The 19580-nt window shown below is 43.4% G+C and overlaps 1 protein-coding gene across 2 annotated transcripts in view; it reads left to right on the top strand.

Moving 5' to 3' along the window:
• Positions 1-18380, top strand: part of TNFSF12 (TNF superfamily member 12) — a 19364-nt gene extending 984 nt beyond the window's left edge. Inside the window, exons 1-7 of one of the 2 annotated variants that reach the window (XM_056570078.1) lie at positions 1-39; positions 8704-8739; positions 11666-11747; positions 12924-12992; positions 15246-15281; positions 15354-15478; positions 16999-18380. The exon at positions 1-39 is cut by the window's left edge and continues 984 nt beyond it. In XM_056570078.1, the coding sequence (XP_056426053.1) occupies positions 1-39; positions 8704-8739; positions 11666-11747; positions 12924-12992; positions 15246-15281; positions 15354-15478; positions 16999-17250 (639 nt within the window). In that variant the 3' untranslated portion in view covers positions 17251-18380. Of the gene's footprint in view, positions 40-4566; positions 4871-8703; positions 8740-11665; positions 11748-12923; positions 12993-15245; positions 15282-15353; positions 15479-16998 lie in introns of those variants that run through there. The other variant, XM_056570079.1, reaches the window with a different exon arrangement.
• The last annotated feature ends 1200 nt before the right edge of the window (positions 18381-19580 follow it).

The following is a 19580-nucleotide window of genomic DNA, read 5'->3' on the forward strand; positions in this document are numbered from 1 at the left end:
GGGCAGAACCTGTGCCAAGGACGGGCACAGCAACAGAAGGTAAGGGACATCTATATGATCTAACACAGTGGTCTTCAAACTGTGGGCCTCCAGCTGTTGCAAAACTACAATTCCCAGCATGCCCGGACAGCCGTTGGCTGTCCGGGCATGCTGGGAGTTGTGGTTTTGCAACAGCTGGAGGGCCACAGTTTGAAGACCGCTGATCAAACAGCTATGTGTAAAGAATATGGTTAGACATGCCATGTACTACTCAGATGGTATCACACACACTTAGATACACAGGTTCAACAAACAGTATCACACAGGATAGAATTAGATACACCAGTTTAGCTGACAGTATTTTCTTAGATACTGCACTATTAGGACAGTAACACGTAACGCTTGCTTAGCTACTGCAACTCTGCCGATAGTATCACACAATGGATGCTTAGATACAGAACACAGTATCCTACATAAGACGGCAGCTTAGCAAACAGTCTCATACGTAATAGGCTTAGATACACAGGCTCAGCAGATCAATATGGCGCATGGAAGACTGGGTAGACTTAGATACACTGGGCCAGCATCACACCTGATAGCTTTAGATACATGAGCTCAGTAGATAGTATCCCAGATAATAGGCTTAGATACAGTAGAATAGCACACAGTATTATACACCACAGGCTTAGATACAGTAGATTAGCAGACAGTATTATACACGACAGGTTTAGACACAGTATATTAGCAGACAGTGTTATACACGACAGGCTTAGATACAGTAGATTAGCAGACAGTATCATACATGACAGGCTTAGATACAGTAGATTAGCAGACAGTATTATACATGACAGGCTTAGATACAGTACAATAGCACACAGTATTATACACCACAGGCTTAGATATAGTACATTAGCAGACAGTATCATACATGACCGGCTTAGATACAGTAGATTAGCAGACAGTATCATACATGACAGGCTTAGATACAGTAGATTAGCAGACAGTATTATACATGACAGGCTTAGATACAGTAGATTAGCAGACAGTATTATACATGACAGGTTTAGATACAGTTTATTAGCAGACAGTATTATACATGACAGGCTTAGATACAGTAGAATAGCACACAGTATTATACACCACAGGCTTAGATACAGTACATTAGCAGACAGTATCATACATGACCGGCTTAGATACAGTAGATTAGCAGACAGTATTATACACCTCAGGCTTAGATACAGTATATTAGCAGACAGTATCATACATGACAGGCTTAGATACAGTAGAATAGTACACAGTATTATACACCACAGGCTTAGATACAGTAATTAGCAGACAGTATTATACATGACCGGCTTAGATACAGTAGATTAGCAGACAGTATTATACACAACAGGCTTAGATACAGTAATTAGCAGACAGTATTATAATTGACAGGCTTAGATACAGTATATTAGCAGACAGTATTATAAATGACAGGCTTAGATACAGAAGATAAGCAGACAGTATTATACATGACAGGCTTAGATACAGTATATTAGCAGACAGTATTATACACAACAGGTTTAGATACAGTATATTAGCAGACAGTATTATAAATGACAGGCTTAGATACAGTAGATTAGCAGACAGTATTATACATGACCGGCTTAGATACAGTAGATTAGCAGACAGTATTATACACAATAGGCTTAGATACAGTAATTAGCAGACAGTATTATAATTGACAGGCTTAGATACAGTATATTAGCAGACAGTATTATAAATGACAGGCTTAGATACAGAAGATAAGCAGACAGTATTATACATGACAGGCTTAGATACAGTATATTAGCAGACAGTATTACACACAACAGGCTTAGATACAGTATATTAGCAGACAGTATTATAAATGACAGGCTTAGATACAGTAGATTAGCAGACAGTATTATACATGACAGGCTTAGATACAGTAATTAGCAGCCAGTATCACACATGACAGGCTTAGATACAGTAGATTAGCAGACAGTTTTATACATGACAGGCTTAGATACAGTAATTAGCAAACAGTATCACACATGATAGGCTTAGATACAGTATATTAGCAGACAGTATCACACATGACAGGCTTAGATACAGTAATTAGCAGACAGTATTATACATGACAGGCTTAGATACAGTATATTAGCAGACAGTATTATACATGACAGGCTTAGATACAGTAATGAGCAGACAGTATCACACATGACAGGCTTAGATACAGTAATTAGAAGACAGTATTATACATGAAAGGCTTAGATACAGTAGAATAGCACACAGTATTATACACCACAGGCTTAGGTACAGTATATTAGCAGACAGTATCATACATGACAGGCTTAGATACAGTAATTAGCAGACAGTATTATACATGACAGGCTTAGATACAGTATATTAGCACACAGTATTATACATGACAGGCTTAGATACAGTAATTAGCAGACAGTATTATACATGACAGGCTTAGATACAGTATATTAGCAGACAGTATTATACATGACAGGCTTAGATACAGTATATTAGCAGACAGTATTATACATGACATGTTTAGATACAGTATATTAGCAGACAGTATCATACATGACAGGCTTAGATACAGTATATTAGCAGACAGTATTATACACGACAGGCTTAGATACAGTATATTAGCACACAGTATTATACATGACAGGCTTAGATACAGTATATTAGCAGACAGTAGTACACACAACAGGTTTAGATACAGTATATTAGCAGACAGTATCATACATGACAGGCTTAGATACAGTATATTAGCAGACAGTATTATACACAACAGGTTTAGATACAGTATATTAGCAGACAGTATCATACATGACAGGCTTAGATACAGTATATTAGCAGACAGTATCATACATGACAGGCTTAGATACAGTATATTAGCAGACAGTAGTACACACAACAGGTTTAGATACAGTATATTAGCAGACAGTATCATACATAACAGGCTTAGATACAGTATATTAGCAGACAGTTTCATACATGACAGGCTAAGATACAGTATATTAGCAGACAGTATTATACATGACAGGCTTAGATACAGTAGATTAGCAGACAGTTTCATACATGACAGGCTTAGATACAGTATATTAGCAGACAGTATTATACATGACAGGCTTAGATACAGTATATTAACAGACAGTTTCATACATGACAGGCTTAGATACAGTAGATTAGCAGACAGTATTATACATGACAGGTTTAGATACAGTAATTTGCAGACAGTAGTATACACAACAGGTTTAGATACATTCGATTAGCAGACAGTATTATACATGACGGGCTTAGATACAGTAATTAGCAGACAGTATCACACATGACAGGCTTAGATACAGTAATTAGCAGACAGTATCACACATGACAGGCTTAGATACAGTATATTAGCAAACAGTATTATACATGACAGGCTTAGATACAGTAATTAGCAGACAGTATTATACATGACAGGCTTAGATACAGTATATTAGCAGACAGTATTATACATGACAGGCTTAGATACAGTATATTAGCAGACAGTATTATACATGACAGGCTTAGATACAGTAATTAGCAGACAGTATCACACATGACAGGCTTAGATACAGTAATTAGCAGACAGTACCACACATGACAGGCTTAGATACAGTAATTAGCAGACAGTATCACACATGACAGGCTTAGATACAGTATATTAGCAGACAGTATTATACATGACAGGTTTAGATACAGTATATTAGCAAACAGTATTATACATGACAGGTTTAGATACAGTAATTAGCAGACAGTATCACACATGACATGCTTAGATACAGTAATTAGCAGACAGTATCACACATGACAGGCTTAGATACAGTACATATAATGGCAGATGATATCAGCAGCAGGATCTGTATGGTGACGGTGACGGTTGCGTTCATGTCTCATGTCTCCTGTCCGCCTGGTGTCAGTGTATTATTATGGCGCTGGATAGGTCCCGTCTGTGGTAAATTCCTTTCCTCAGCTGACCGCCATTATATAACAATGTACAGCCATTGTACAGAGCCGTAATATTATTATTATTATATTAATATCCTGCCAACACGTGACTATGGGGGAGATTTATCAAAACCTGTCCAGAGGAAAACTTGCCCTGTTGCCAATAGCAACCAATCAGATCGCTTCTTTCATTTTTAACAAGGCCTCTGCAAAATGAAAGTAGTGATCTGATTGGTTGCTATGGGCCACTCAGCAACTCTAGACAGGTTTTGATAAATCTCCCCCTTAGTGTCAAGTTGCCCATAGCAACCAATCAGATCACTACTTTCATTTTGCAGAGGCCTTGTTAAAAATGAAAGAAGCGATCTGATTGGTTGCTATTGGCAACTGGGCAAGTTTTGATGAACCTCCCCCTATGTGTCCGCGACAAATACATCGTCCAGAAATAGAGGGGGTCCCACCCATATCCTGCCCCATCAGGCCCTGCACTAGGCATAACACAGGGTATACCGTTTTACCCCCTAGAGCAGTGGTCTTCAACGTGCACACCTCCAGATGTTGCAAACTACAATTCCCAGCATGCCAGGACAGCCAACGGCTGTCCAGGCATGCTGGGAGTTGTAGTTTTGAAACATCTGTTGGTCCGCAGGTTGAAGACCACTGCACTAGAGAAAGCCCATACGTGTTTTTATGGCGGTCACTGAGGGTCTTTTGGCCTTGCCAGCCAGCGCAAGTCACCGTACTAAAAAGTGACTACAGGACCAGACAATCTCCAACTCTGGCAGTTTAACCTGTTACATGCCACAGTCAAATCATGATCACAGCGTGTAATGGACCTGTTAACCCATCGGCAGCCCTAAAACACGATTGCTGGGTGCCGATGGGTTTCAGGGGTCTTAGGGCGAGTTCACACTGAGGAATTCAAGAGGAATAATTTCGGTCAGGAAATTTTTGCCTTCCGTCATTTTATCCATCATGCGGAATGCAAGCGGAATTTCCACGTGGAAACGAAGAGGAATGAAGGAGGAGGAGGCTATTTAATTCTACTTTTCTGAATTCCGCTTGAAAACGATGTCGGGCAGAATTTTTTTTTTTTTTACCCATTTACCTTCTATTGGATTCTGCTCACGCATTCCGCTTGAAGAATGAACATGTTGAAAGTTGAAAGTTTTCCAACCAGTGTGCCTCCAGCTGTTGCAAAACTACAACTCCCAGCATGCACGGTCTGTCAGTACATGCTGGGAGTTGTAGTTTTGAAACAGCTGGAGGTTTGCCCCCCCAGGTGAACGTACAGGGTACATTCACACGGGCAGGTTTAAAGTAAGTTTCTTGCTTCAAGTTTGGGCTGCAGCAAATTTTTTGCCGCAGCGCAAACTCCTAGCGGGAAACTTACTGTAAACCTCCGCCAGTGCGAATGTACCCTAAAAACACTACAATACACTACCACATAATAAAGGGTAAAACACTACATATACACCCCCTTACACTGTCCCCCCAATAAAAATGAAAAACGTATTGTACGGCAGTGTTTCCAAAACGGAGCCTCCAGCTGTTGCAAAACAACAACTCCCAGCCTTTCTGGACAGCCACTGACTGTCCAGGCATGCTGGGAGTTTAGCAACAGCTGGAGGCACCCTGTTTGGGAATCACTGGTGTAGAATACTCCTATGTCCACCCATATGCAATCCCCAATTTAATCCTCAAATGCGCATGGCGCTCTCACTTCAGAGCCCTGTCGTATTTCAAGGAAACAGTTTAGGGCCACACATGGGGTATTTCCGTACTCGGGAGAAATTGCACTACTAATTTTGGGGGGCTTTTTCTCCATTTACCCCTTATGAAAAGGAAAAGTTGGGGGCTACACCAGCTTGTTAGTGTAAAAAAAATACAAAATTTTACACTAACATGGTGTTTGGCCTATACTTTTTATTTTCACAAGCGTTAAAAGGAAAAAAAAGACCCCCAAAATTTGTAACGCAATTTCTCCTGAGTACGGAAATACCCCATATGTGGGCGTAAAATCCTCTGCGGGCGCACAACAAGGCTCAGGAGTGAGAGCGCACTATGTACATTTGAGGCCTAAATTGGTGATTTGCACAGGGGTGGTCGATTTTAAAGCTGTTCTGACATAAACGCAAAAAAATAAATACCCACATGTGACCCCATTTTGGAAACTACACCCCTCATGTAATGTAATAAGGGGTACAGTGAGCATTTACGCCCCACAGGTGTCTGACCTAAATAAATTTTATTTTTCATTTGCACAGCCCACTGTTCCAAAGATCTGTCAAACGCCAGTGGGGTGTAAATATTCACTGCACCCCTTATTAAATTCTGTGAGGGGTGTAGTTTCCAAAATAGGGTCACATGTGGGGGGGTCCACTGTTCTGGCACCACGGGGGGGCTTTGTAAACGCACGTGGCCCCTGACTTCCATTCAAAAAATTTTTTTCCCAAAAGCTCAATGGCGCTCCTTCTATTCGGAGCATTGTAGTTCGCCAGCAGAGCACTTGACGTCCACACATGGGGTATTTCCATACTCAGAAGAGATGGGGTTTCAAATTTTGGGGGGCATTTTGTCCTATTACCCCTTGTAAAAAATTTTAATTTGAGGGAAAACTAGCATTTTAGTGGGAAAAAAAATAATCATTTACACATCCAACTTTCACGAAGAGTCGTCAAACACCTGTGGGGTGTTAAGGCTCACTGGACCCCTTGTTACGTGCCTTGAGGGGTGTAGTTTCCAAAATAGTATGCCATGTGGGTTTTTTTTTTTTGCTGTCCTGGCACCATAGGGGCTTCCTAAATGCGACATGCCCCCCAAAAACCATTTCAGCAAATTTGCTTTTCAAAAGCTAAATGTGACTCCTTCTCTTCTGAGCGTTGTAGTTCGCCCGCAGAGCATTTTACATCCTAACATGGGGTATTTCCATACTCAGAAGAGATGGAGTTACAAATGTTGGGGGTCATTTTGTCCTATTATCCCTTGTAAAAAATCTAAATTTGTGGGAAAACTAGCATTTTTGTGAAAAAAAAAATCATTTTCACATCCAACTTTAACGAAAAGTCATCAAACACCTGTGGGGTGTTAAGGTTCACTGGACCCCTTGTTACGTGCCTTGAGGGGTGTAGTTTCCAAAATAGTATGCCATGTGTTGTTTTTTTTTTTTTGCTGTTCTGGCACCATATGGGCTTCCTAAATGTGACATGCCCCCCAAAAACCATTTCAGAAAAACTCAATTTCCAAAATCCCACTGTCGCTCCTTCCCTTCTGAGCCAACTACTGCGCCCGCCGAACACTTGACATACACATATGAGGTATTTTCTTACTCGAGAGAAATTGGGTTACAAATTTTAGGAAGATTTCTCTCCTTTAACCCCTTGTAAAAATTCAATAACTGGGTCTACAAGAACATGCCAGTGTGAAAAATGAAGATTTAGAATTTTCTCCTTCAATTTGCTATTCCTGTGAAACACCTAAAGGGTTAACAAACCTTTTGAATGTCATTTTGAATACTTTGAGGGGTGCAGTTTTTATAATGGGGTCATTTGTGGGGTATTTCTAATAAGAAGGGGTTTCAAATCCACTTTAAAACAGAACTGGTCCCTGAAAAATTTCGATTTTGAAAATTTTGTGAAAAATCGGAAAATTGCTGCTATACTTTGAAGCCCTCTGATGTCTTCCAAAAGTAAAAACATGACAACTTTATGATGGAAACATAAAGTAGACATATTGTATATGTGAATCAATATATAATTTATTTGGAATATTCATTTTCCTTATAAGCAGAGAGCTTCAAAGTTAAAAAAATGCGAAATTTTAAATTTTTTCATCAAATTTTGGCATTTTTCACCAAGAAATTATGCAAGTATCGACAAAATTTTACCACTAACATAAAGTAGAATATGTCACGAAAAAACAATTTCGGAATCAGAATGAAAGTTAAAAGCACCCCAGAGTTATTAATGCTTAAAGTGACAGTGGTCAGATGTGCAAAAAATGGCCGGGTCCTACTGGTTCGGGGTCTATACAGAACATGGTGCGCAAACAGTTATAATGATCTTATTCTTCGGGGATATATCAGCAAAGTGCTAACTGCAGCTCTGGATGTGACTGGAGTGTAAGGCTGCATTCACATCTCGGTTTTGCAATACGGTTCCCGTATCCGGTTTCAGTGTAAAAACCGCATGGAACCGTATTGTAAACCGTATGTATAGACATGTCATTGAAAACCGTAGGCCAAACGCGGCATCCGGTTGTGTATATTTTGCATCATTTATGGTTTTATCTGTTTTTTTTCCCCGTACACAAAACCGTAGTCTACTACGGTTTTATGTCCGGGTGAAAAACCGGATACAGCCAGTATATGTTTTGCACAATATGGTTTTGCAGTTTGCACATGCGCAGTGCACGCCGAAAGTTCTTCCCACAAATAGAACAAGAAGAACTTTATTCAAGTAACTTTTTTCAACATAAAACTGTATCCGTTTTTTTTCTTCCAAAAAGTGTATTAAACCGTATGCAACCGGACATCTGTTTTCAAACCGTATACGGTTTAAAACTGTATATGGGTACATGCGGTTGTATACGGTTCGGTCCGGTTTTGAGACATACTTTTTTTTACAAAAAAAACTGATACGGGAACCGTATTGCAAAAACGAGATGTGAATGCAGCCTTAGACAAATGATGTATATTTTGATGCTACTTACACTTATATCTCATTTGTACTTCAGGTGCATCCACTACGAGAGCCCAGCACCGATACTCAGGTAAGAGGGTCACATGGATTGTATGGTCCAATTGTTTCCTTGGCCCAGTCACACTGGTGCCCTTCACTGGGCCGGCTTGGGGACAATGGCCTTCTATTTGCTTTTGGACTGTTCATTGACCTTGAAGATAAAATACTTCATACAGTCGAATTTTCCATGATCTAAGAGGACAAAAATAATTTTTTTTTCTGAATGTGTCTTTGTATAGAAAGGCTCGGGGAAACTGGTTCTCACAAATCTGGTAGAATGGGCCAGTCTGAGGGGCTTCCAAAATTCCTAAGAAAATTAGATACTGTAGTTAAAAAGATCCCAAAATAGTTTCCTTCACTACCGCTCATCCCCATACTTCCTGGTGTAAAGTCAGAGCTGCGCTGCTCCTCCCCCCCCCCCTAGCATGAGCCTCATACAAAGACAATCTGCAGCTGCATCCCCCCCTTTCTCCTGGTCTTCTATTTACTGTATCACACTAAATGGACTATACAGCGGTCCCTCAACATACGATGGTAATTTGTTCCAAATGAACCAGCGTTAGTTGAAACCATCATATTTTGAGGGATCCGTGCAATGTAAAGTATAGGAAGCTATACTCACCTGTCCCCGACGCTCCGGACCGTCACCGCTGACCTGGATGTCGCCCTCAATCGCTGTCGCCACGTCCCCGGGGTGTCCCTACCGCTCCGGACCGTCTCGTCTGCCTGGGATCGTCGCTCTTCATCGCCGTCATCACGTCGCTGAGCATGCCGCTCCTATTGGATGACGGGACGGCGTGCACGGTGACGTGATGACGACGAAGGCGATGCAGGGGATCCTGAAGAGGACGGTCCGGAACACCGGGGACAGGTGAGTGACCATCACCAGACCACACGGGGCACCTTAAATGGCTATCCGGATAGCCGTTTATGCGATGGCTCCGACATGCAAAAGAGGCCTTCTGAGAGGCCATCGTATGTTAAAATGATCGTATGTCAGGGCCATCGTAGGTCGGGGGGGGTCACTGTATGGACCTATACACTGAGCCTGTAGACAAGGAAAGGGTAACTAGAAAGTACTCAAAAGTCAAATACAAGATCAGCCTGACACTCGTCTGACACGGAAGATGTACCGCAAAGGTAAGTGGGTGTCACGTCTTAGAACCAGGACTTAATATGCATCACCGCACCCAAGAGGTGGAACGTCCATAAGCAGACACCTAAACTATAAACGAGCAAGAGACAGAAGGACAGGACAGCACTCACCGGTGAAGTGAAATGTTTCTTTATTCACGAACGTGCATACAACCAGATGGTGGGGAGTACAAACATGGATGCAGGGGCGTTCTATGAACGCCCCTGCATCCATGTTTGTACTCCCTGCCATCTGGTTTTATGTACGTTCCTGAATAAAGGAACATTCTGCTTCACCGGTGAGTGCTGTCCCTCTGTCTACTGCTCGTTTATGAGCTATTCGAAAGTGCCACCATGCCGGGCAGCCTAGGAGAGAAACATGGTAGCTGGAAGCCAGCTATAAACTGTAGACTGTTTGTGGCATGTGGTATGACCAGAAATGGGCAACAGTCTAGGGCCACCATGTTGAGTGAGGACTACATAGATCTACGATATATGTTTAGCACCTGACTTATAACCAGGATGAGACAATGCTTCTTAGTGTACCTCCTTCAATATGGGATAGGGACTATGTTCTACACTACTCCATAACCACTGGTAGAAAGTGGAGGTGGAATTGGGCCTACATAATAAAGGGATATACCCAAGAAAGTGTGGGACCTCAACTTGCTGCCAGTGGTCACTTACCTGTGGGTCCACTCTACTTATTTCTTGGCTGAACTAGGACTAAAACTGGAAGATGAATCTGGGAGTCCTAAGACATTTCTCTAAGTCTGTGTAGATATCCTTCCTCAGTTATTGCTTCATCTCCTAACCTTCAACCCTTACTTCTCCATTTGGACCAATTTCGAGGGGTGCATTTCCTTGTATCTTTTCTTTGTACCCATTTTCTTCTCATCATGATCTTTCATGCCCCAATGTTGATGTTCATATAGCAGTTTTGTATACTATATGGTCAAGAATAATCCCACTGGTTTCCTGGGCACACCCAGTAGTGTTTATCTCTTTCTGGTGACAGATGGTGAGACCAAAATAAGAGACCTGTTAAGGCTTAGGTGTAGTGGATCCGCTTTACCTGTGTGGCAGATGACGCGGGCTGTATCAGGGAGCAGAGTCTAAGGTGCCGCTGGTTTTTACCAGAGCCCGTCGCAAAGTGGGATGGACTTGCAGCGGCAGGTGGCACCCAGGTCACTACCCCTGAGACGACTCGTCCACCCAGGCGGCCGAGGTGTAACGTAGTACTGGATGGATAAGGCAACTCGTAGTCAGGACTGGCAGGAGGTCAGGGCAGGCGGCACAGTAGCAAGGTCAGGTCACGAAGCAAGAGGTCAGAGGGCAGGCGGCACAGGAGCAAGGTCAGGGTTCGTAGCAACAGGGTCTGGAACATGGCAAGGCACAAACAGAATGTTTTTTCTTAAGCTAATAAGGCACAAAGATCCGGCAAGGGTCAAAAGGAAGTGCCTGTACTTATAGGGTCATGGGGAAGCAAGAACCTGTACTGTCCCTTTAAATTTCACAGAGCTGACACGCGCGCGCCCTAGGAGGCTGGGGGTGCACATGCTGGCAAGCAGGAAGCGTGCCGAGATGATGGGGGAGGTAAGAGACAGTGGGCAGGCTGCGATCGCATTGCGGGATGGGAGTCACAGTGCGGGGTATGCCGGGCAGCGGAGGAGGAGTGCGTCCACGGCCAGCATGTCTGACCGCGGCGCGACTCCTAACAAGACCCAGATCTACTTGACTTGTAATAATTCAAGATGTGCTTCATAATTCGGGTTCCTTGGGATGGGGTCTAACCGAATTAACCAAATATATTTGTCTTTTAGATTTATTATCAGAGTATATGGGAAAAACATCAACTTCTGTATCAAAAGCTGACAGAGGATAGAAGACGTCACAGGCGTTCAGGTAAAAGCCATGCTATGGTGGAGCCAAAATATAGTACTAAATATTCTAAAGGCCTTAGGCGCTTATAACCCAACATTTTAGCTAAAAATTGTCCAAAAAAAAGAAAGAGGAGCTTCACTGGAGGTTGTACAAAAATTTGAGCTTCATTATTAAAGGGGTATTCCGGGCAAAAACATTTTATCCCCTATCCAAAGAATAGGGGATAAGATGTCTGATCGCGGGAGGCCCACTGCTGAGACCCAGCCCCCCCCCCCCCGCGATCTCACTGCAGCACCCGCATTCTATGCGAGTGCTGAATCTCCAGTTTCGGAAACCTCCGGGTTTCTGGGACTGGGGACGTCATACCATGCCCCCTCCATTCATGTCTATGGGAGGGGGCGTGGCGGCCTTCACGCCCCCTCCCATAGACATGAATGGAGGGGGCATGGCGTGAGGGCACGTCCCCAGTCCCGGAAACCCGTAGCTTTCCGAAACTAGAGATTCAGCGGGGTCTCAGCAGCGGGCCCCCCGCGATCAGACATCTTATCCCATATCCTTTGGATACAGGATAAAATGTTTTCGCCCTGTTTTTGCCCTAACTTGTGGAGCTTTGTTTTAGTGTAAATTTTAAAAATATTTTTATCTCTTAAAGGGGTATTCCGGCCATAGACATCTTATCCCCTATCCAAAGGCTAGGGGATAAGATGTCTGATCGCAGGGGGCCCCCGCTATCTCTGTGCAGCACCTGGCATTCTGTGGCAAGCTGCTGCTCCAGTCTCGGAAACCTCTGTTTCCGGGACTGGAGACGTGACCTCACTCCACGCCCCCTCCATTTATGTCTATGGGACGGCCGTCACACCCCTCCCATAGACATGAATGGGGGGGGGGCATTGCATGTCGTCACAAGGGGCGTGGCATGACATCATGTCTCCAGTCCCGGAAACACAGAGACTGGAGACTGGAGCAGCAGCCTGTCACAGATTGCCGGGTGCTGCACGGAGATCGCGAGGGTCCCAGCAGCGGACCCCCATGATCAGGCATCATAAACCCCTATCCTTTCTATACGTGATACGATGTCTATGGCTGGAATACCCCTTTAAGGAGAAATTGATCTGCTTTCAACCCCGTCTTAAACAATAACTTTCTGTCATTTATAATATGAGATTATCCCCTAACTATTCACAGTTTCTCTTCCAGCCAATGGAAACCGAAGGAACAAACAGAATAATCGTAAATCTTCAGCCATCACTGCTGCTCACTATGAAGGTAATGCTTCAGAAAGATCATCCAGTCTAGCTTAGATTTCACAGGTTTCCAGGTTTTAAAAGGGGTTCTCCACTGCCCTGCCTTCCGGAGCTCCGCTCGCAACGTCCGGAGGTTTATTACTCCGAACGCTGTGTGCGGGCTTCCGTGTTCGAGGCCACCCCCTCGTGATGTCACGCCCGCCCCCTCGTGACATCACGCCCACCCCCTTGTGACGTCACGCCCACCCCCTCAACTAAAGTCTATGGGAAGGGGGCAGCGGTCATTGAGGGGGCGGGCGTGACGTCACGAGGGGGCGGGAGTGACGTCACAAGGGGGCGGCCTCGAACACGGAAGCCCGCACACAGCGTTCAGAGTAATAAACTTCCGGATGCTGCGAGCGGAGCTCCGGAAGGCAGGGCAGTGGAGAATCCCTTTAACGCCAACCTGGCATGGAGCTTAGCTCAAAGAAGAGGCAAGAAGGCTTGTCTAATCTAAATCCTTGACTGAAAGTGTGAACAGACACAAAAAGTGACTAGGCTATATGATTGTTGGAGCCAGAATCGCAGAAACTTTGGATCTCAACGTAATTCCATACACAACACTACCTACAGTCTCCAAAGAGTTGTGTGTAACACAAAACGTATCCAGTGAGCACCAGGAAGGTCAAGAGAGAATGACCAGACTGGCTCAATTGACCAAGTGTGGTCTACAGAAAAGAATCTCTGAACACGTAACGCATTTAACCTTGAAGTTGATGGGCTGCAATTGCTTCTTGAAAACCACATGAATAGAGTGGAGTATGTTCTCTATACGAGGCCCCAGTAAGGGCGATTCTGTAATGGTGGCTCTGATGGACTGGAGCCAACTGTGTATGAGTTGGATTGAGTCAGACATGGGGCAACCAACTCATGGCCACAGAAGCTCTGATATGTAAGGGGTTGGCTGTGAGGAGAAACAACCATCGATCCCAAATGACCTTGCCACTGCCTGAGTGTTGTTACTAACCATGGACAACCGTTTATGGCTACAGTCGATACTAATCGACTAATCGATACTGGAAGCACATGTTACTGCAACATAGGAAAATCCTCTGTGTTCTCCAAGGCTGCACCCTGACCAGATCTCAAAGCAGATAAAGACATGGTATAACGGATAATTTACTAGTCAAATCTTTAGTTAGATGCCATGTTTATAACTTGTAGATAGAGCTTTCCCATATATCCAAAATCGTCTAGAAGGCCAAGGAGGGTAAGAAAGGCATGATGGAGGCAACAGGCTGTGTTACGTGCAGTGACGCTTCTTCTGGAATCTTAGAGAAGCACAGCACGTGAAACAGCCTGTTGCCTCAGTCACGCTTCTGCACCTTCCCTACCCTCCTTGGCATCCTAGCCAATTTTGGATATGTGGGAAAGCTGTATCTACATGTAATAAACATGGCATTTAAATGGGAATTTGTGTGGTGAGAACGTTTTCATTTCTACGAACTTAGTTGTACGACACACTTGTTCATTGGACGTATATGCACCCCATACTCTAGATTGGCTAAGTTGTAAATATTGGTGGTTATCCTGCTTTACCAGGGTTTTTCTTCTTTGTATGCTTTATTATAATGGATAATTTGCTGCATGGTGTGGAAACCAACAAACATATTGGCCCTGATTTACTAAGAGTGTTGTGTAGGTTTCTTTGTGGGTTTTAATTCCCTACAATTTTTTTTCCACGGTATTTACAAAGGTTTCCCTACATTTTACTTTTTTTTACACCTGTTCTGATCTGTAGGGTTTTCTTCAGCTGAAATCCACCACATTTTCTGTGGAAACCTTAGTAAATATGTTGGGTTTTTGTGAAAATGTCGGGAACATTCCCCTTTTTCTGTGACCACACCCCCTTTTTGGGTTTTCTTAGTAAAATGGAGAGTTAGTTGGGTTTTTTCCATTCTGGCGCAAACTCTGGTGCAGGCAGAATTTCTGACGCAATGTGCCAGAATCTGGCGCACATCCCGACAAAACATGTCAGGTTTACAATAGTAAATGAGGGCCATTGTGTCTCCATGGACCGTGAGATGAAAAAAATCAGGAAATGCTGAGGGCCAAAAAAGTTATACCCAAACATCAGAGAAATGTCAAAATAAAGTGGCCTCCAAGTCCACACTACATTCACATTACTTATTTACATATGGTGATCCAGAAACCATCCCAAAAGGGTTAGATGTGAATGGGGCACTAAAAGTAATTGTATTCACGTAACATCATTGTTCTCTTTTATGTTTTGCAGTTAAATTGCCAAAAGGAGGACAACAGATGAACGCAGGTAAGGACATGACAAACGTCTTTCCCTCTTGTCCCATTGTGTGAGATAAGCTATGACCTTCTCCTTTTGCAGATGACAATGGTACAATCCTACACTGGACTGAAGTTCACCGAAATTCTACCAGCCCAGTCAAATATGATGATGGAAAGGGAGAGTTTATAGTCAATGTCAAGGGATTGTTCTATTTGTATTGCCAGGTGAGAAGAATCTGGATCTATGTTCTGGCTTCCAGTCCTTTGTGCCTTTATTCGCATTCACCTTTTCTTCTGGTCTACCACATCTTTAGTCATCAAAGTACACCTATAGTCCTCCTTCTATATCTATCTTAAAAGAGAACATAAAAATTGTCCCCCATACTGCCGGCAGTAAAAAAAAAATAAAGATGTACATACCTTACTCCGCTCCCCCGGGGCCTCCGGTAACCGGCTAGTTGCTGGTGGTCGGAGAGTCTTACTGCACTCAGCCAATCAGCGGCCGCAGTGAAGTCCCGACTCGGCCGGCGATAGGCTGAGCGGCAGTGTGACGTTTACGGCCCCGGGCAGCAGATGCCGGTGAAGTGAAGAATTTTGTGTCCTGAAGCGTTCTCACACTGCCGCTCAGCCTATCGCCAGGGAGTCGGGACTTCACTGCGGCCGGTGATTCGCTGAGCGCAGTATGACTCGCCAACCACCAGCAACCAGGAAGAGGATCGCGGCGGAGACCAGAGTCGGTTACCAGAGGCCCCGGGGGAGCGGAGGAAAGTATGTACATCTTTATTTTTTTTAATGCCGGCAGTATGGGGGACAATTTTTATATTCTGGAGTTCTCCTTCAAGATCATTAAAGGGTTTATCTGGCCAAAAACATCTTATCCCCTTTCCGAAGGATAGGGGATGAGATGTCTGGTTGCGGGGTCTGTCGCTGGTACCCCCTGCTATCTCCGTGCAGCACCCGCATTCTATATAGGGCTGCGTCTCCAGTCTCGGAAAGCTCTTTGTTACCGGGACTGGGGACGTAACACCACGCCCCCTTGTGATGTCATGCCACACCCCCTCCATTCATGTCTATGGGAGGGGGCGTGATGGCCGTCACGCCCCCTCACATAGACATGAATAGAGGGGGTGTGGCATTACGTCACGTCCCCAGTCCTGGAAACAAAGAGCTTTCCGACACTGGAGACGCAGACCCGTGTAGAACGCGGGTGCTGATCTTTGGCAGGATAACCCCTTTAACATCTTAATAGGACCATCTACAATCATTCATGGCTATTTCACATGAACCATTTAAAACAAAACTTGGACTATCTATCAAACCAGAGTCACCCGTCTGTAGACAGCACTGTTTTAGAATGTTGATTCCAGGAAGCACTTCCCTAAAGACTCTCCTACCAGCTGGATCTCCTCAAGGCAAATCATCAATGTCAGCCAAATATGATAATTTAGTGAAACTGGCCAACCATGTGATGTAGGGGGTGAGAAGGATTGCACAGTTGTTTTTCAACATGCCTGATCCTTTCGCTCTCAGGGAAGATAATCTTCCGCAGAAGTGACTGGTAGTGGTTTAGTTCCAAGCCGAGTGTGCACGTGGGATTGGGAGAGAGAGCCATTTTCAAGAACGCATTGACTTTCTCTTCACTGTCTTGGCCTTTCTATCTTCTTCATCCACATAATGTCCCCGCGGCCCTCCTTCTTGGTCCTCTTCATGTTTTCCTATTAATCTTTCATTTCCTTTCTTCCAAGGTGCACTTTAATGAGTACCAAATCAGCTACATCAAGTTGGATATCCTTCTAGACAACAATCTGATATTTCGCTGCCTGCAAGAGTTTTCTGCCACTGCTGCCAGCATCCGTGACCCAAAACGGAAGACCTGTAGCGTTTCAGGGCTCGTGGTCCTTCGTCCTGGAAATTACCTCCGCATCAAAACTATACCCAAAGTCAGCATAAGGGTAGAGCATTTCCTCACCTACTTTGGCCTTTTCCAAGTTCATTGAGAGCTTTGTCGGTAGGGGGAGAGGAAAACCAGGAAGACTTTCCTTAACTTTGCCCATTATTAAACCGTATGCCTGGTTTCAGAAATTTATTCAACCATCAAAACAGCTCTGGAATATAGAACATGGACACTCACCGTAAAATATCTGGTTGTTACTACAAAGGGTAGATGAACGTTTCCACAAAAAAATCATAAAACAAGATTCTTTCCATGTAAAGAACAAGGACTACATCACCAGCCACTGAGTCAACAATAAAGCAGAACTTTCCACAATGACTCCTTATATGAAGAGAAGGACAAAATTCACAGGAAATATTACAAGCTCGCAGGAAGCGGAGACCGTTATGATCAGAGCAGAAAGCAGAACTTACAAAACTTCCCACATCGGGAGTGGTTCAACTATCCAGAAGGTAAATCCGATACAAGACTTGTAGAAGATCTCTAAAGGAATTAGTCCCTCCATGCCATAACTACTACTGGTTTATGTTCCTGGTCACATATAGTAAAACAACTTCATATGTTGTCTTGAATTATTGAGTTTGAGTCCAGTTGACCAATGGTGACTGTGTAACCAGTATTCCTCTCCAGGCATAAGACTGGGTGAAGCTTCTCTGTGACTATAGTGTCCATGTCTTGATCCAAATCTTCAAAGCCATAAAAGTATTTACCCATCAGTTGGGACTTCTTACATGTCCTAAATATGACAAAGCTTCAGTCTCGTCCTTTGAGCTTCAACTGGAAGGTTCTACTCCGTTAGGTCAAGAACGTGCTGTTTGGATCTCTTACTATTCTTGATTTTCTTGGTGAAGAGCAATCCCAAAGACTATGCAGAGATCTACAAAGACCTAACAAGCACCTTAATTATACAAAGTAGACTATATTAAAGGATAGCAGGGATTTAATATATGTACTAACATGGAGGGATCAGGAAATGGTCACAGGTCTGGTGTTCTTAGGATAAATAGTGAACTTTTTGTATGATAATTTTGATTCTTTTGTATTTCACTCCAACCCACTAACCTTATGGACTGTGTGGACTGTTCCTGAGCACTGATGATCTGTACAAGTCATGACCTGATATTTGATGAGTTTATATATCACTGATCACTTTCAAATAAAAGTTATATTTTATACATGGGTCATGGACTGTTATTGAATAGCCTTATACAGTATTTAGACATTGTAATTGTGGTAGTTTAATAAACAGTGTATATATTGTACAATTAAAGGGTACATAAAGCTTTAAAAACTTCAGGGACAGGTCAAAAGTTTTAATCGGTGAGGGTTCAGATGCTGAGTGCGTCATTGATAGTCATCGGGACGGTCCTCACTAGCTTTGCCTCACTCCACCAGTCTTCATTGGGGCAGAAGTCAGGCTTGGGGGAGTGTGTGAAATTGAGACTGAGGGGCCATGAACAAGGTTTTTTGCCCACCCCATTCCTAAGCCCGGATTTCAGACCCCTTTTCTTAAATAAAAGGCTTCTCGCTCACCCAACTATTCTGACTAGAGATGAGATACAGTTTTGAAAAATTTGATTCAGCGAATTCGCTGAATTTTCAGAAAAAATATGGTACGGTCCAAATTTATTTGCATTTATTTGCAGCGAATCGCTATTAAAACAGCTATTTCTGGCCTACAGAGAGCCTCAATACTGGTGTAGAACACACTACGCCTTGCTGTAACACGCAAAGGGTGTGTGCTGGATTAGTGAAATAATACTGTTATTCAGTATGACATGCAGATCAGAGGAGACGCTATTAGAATCACTGTCGCAGAGCGGCACAATGACAGAGCCTGGAAGTGGCATCAGTATAAGGAGACCATATAGTGGCTAAATGACACAGCATGGAGGTGGCAGCAGCATGAGGAGAACATATAGTGGCTGAATGACACAGTGTGGAGGTGGCGGAAGCATGAGGAGACAATATATCCTCAATAGGGGTGTAGAACACTTTGCCTTGTCCTAACACGTATAATACTGAAATAATACTGTTATTCAGTATGACATGCAGATTACAGGCATCGCTATTAGAATCCCTGCAGCAGAGCGTCTGGATGTGGCCGCAGGGAGACCATATGGCGTCAAAATTAAAGAGAATAAAGAGAATTTTAAAAATGTTAATAAATTAAAATTAAATTTTGAATTTATTAAAAATGTTTGAGTACCCATTCTGGTGAGCATCGAGCTGGCAGTCCTCCGCCAGGGGAGATACCACCTGTTCCAGCCCCTGCCTCTCAGTGCCCCCTTGACTGTGAAAGTGCGATTGTTTCATTTAATCAGTAATGGTTCGTTGTAATCGCTCTTTCGATGTTTTTGAAATTTTAATTAA

The sequence above is a fragment of the Hyla sarda genome, chromosome 4 (genome assembly GCF_029499605.1).
Source record: "Hyla sarda isolate aHylSar1 chromosome 4, aHylSar1.hap1, whole genome shotgun sequence".
Taxonomy (NCBI): domain Eukaryota; kingdom Metazoa; phylum Chordata; class Amphibia; order Anura; family Hylidae; genus Hyla; species Hyla sarda.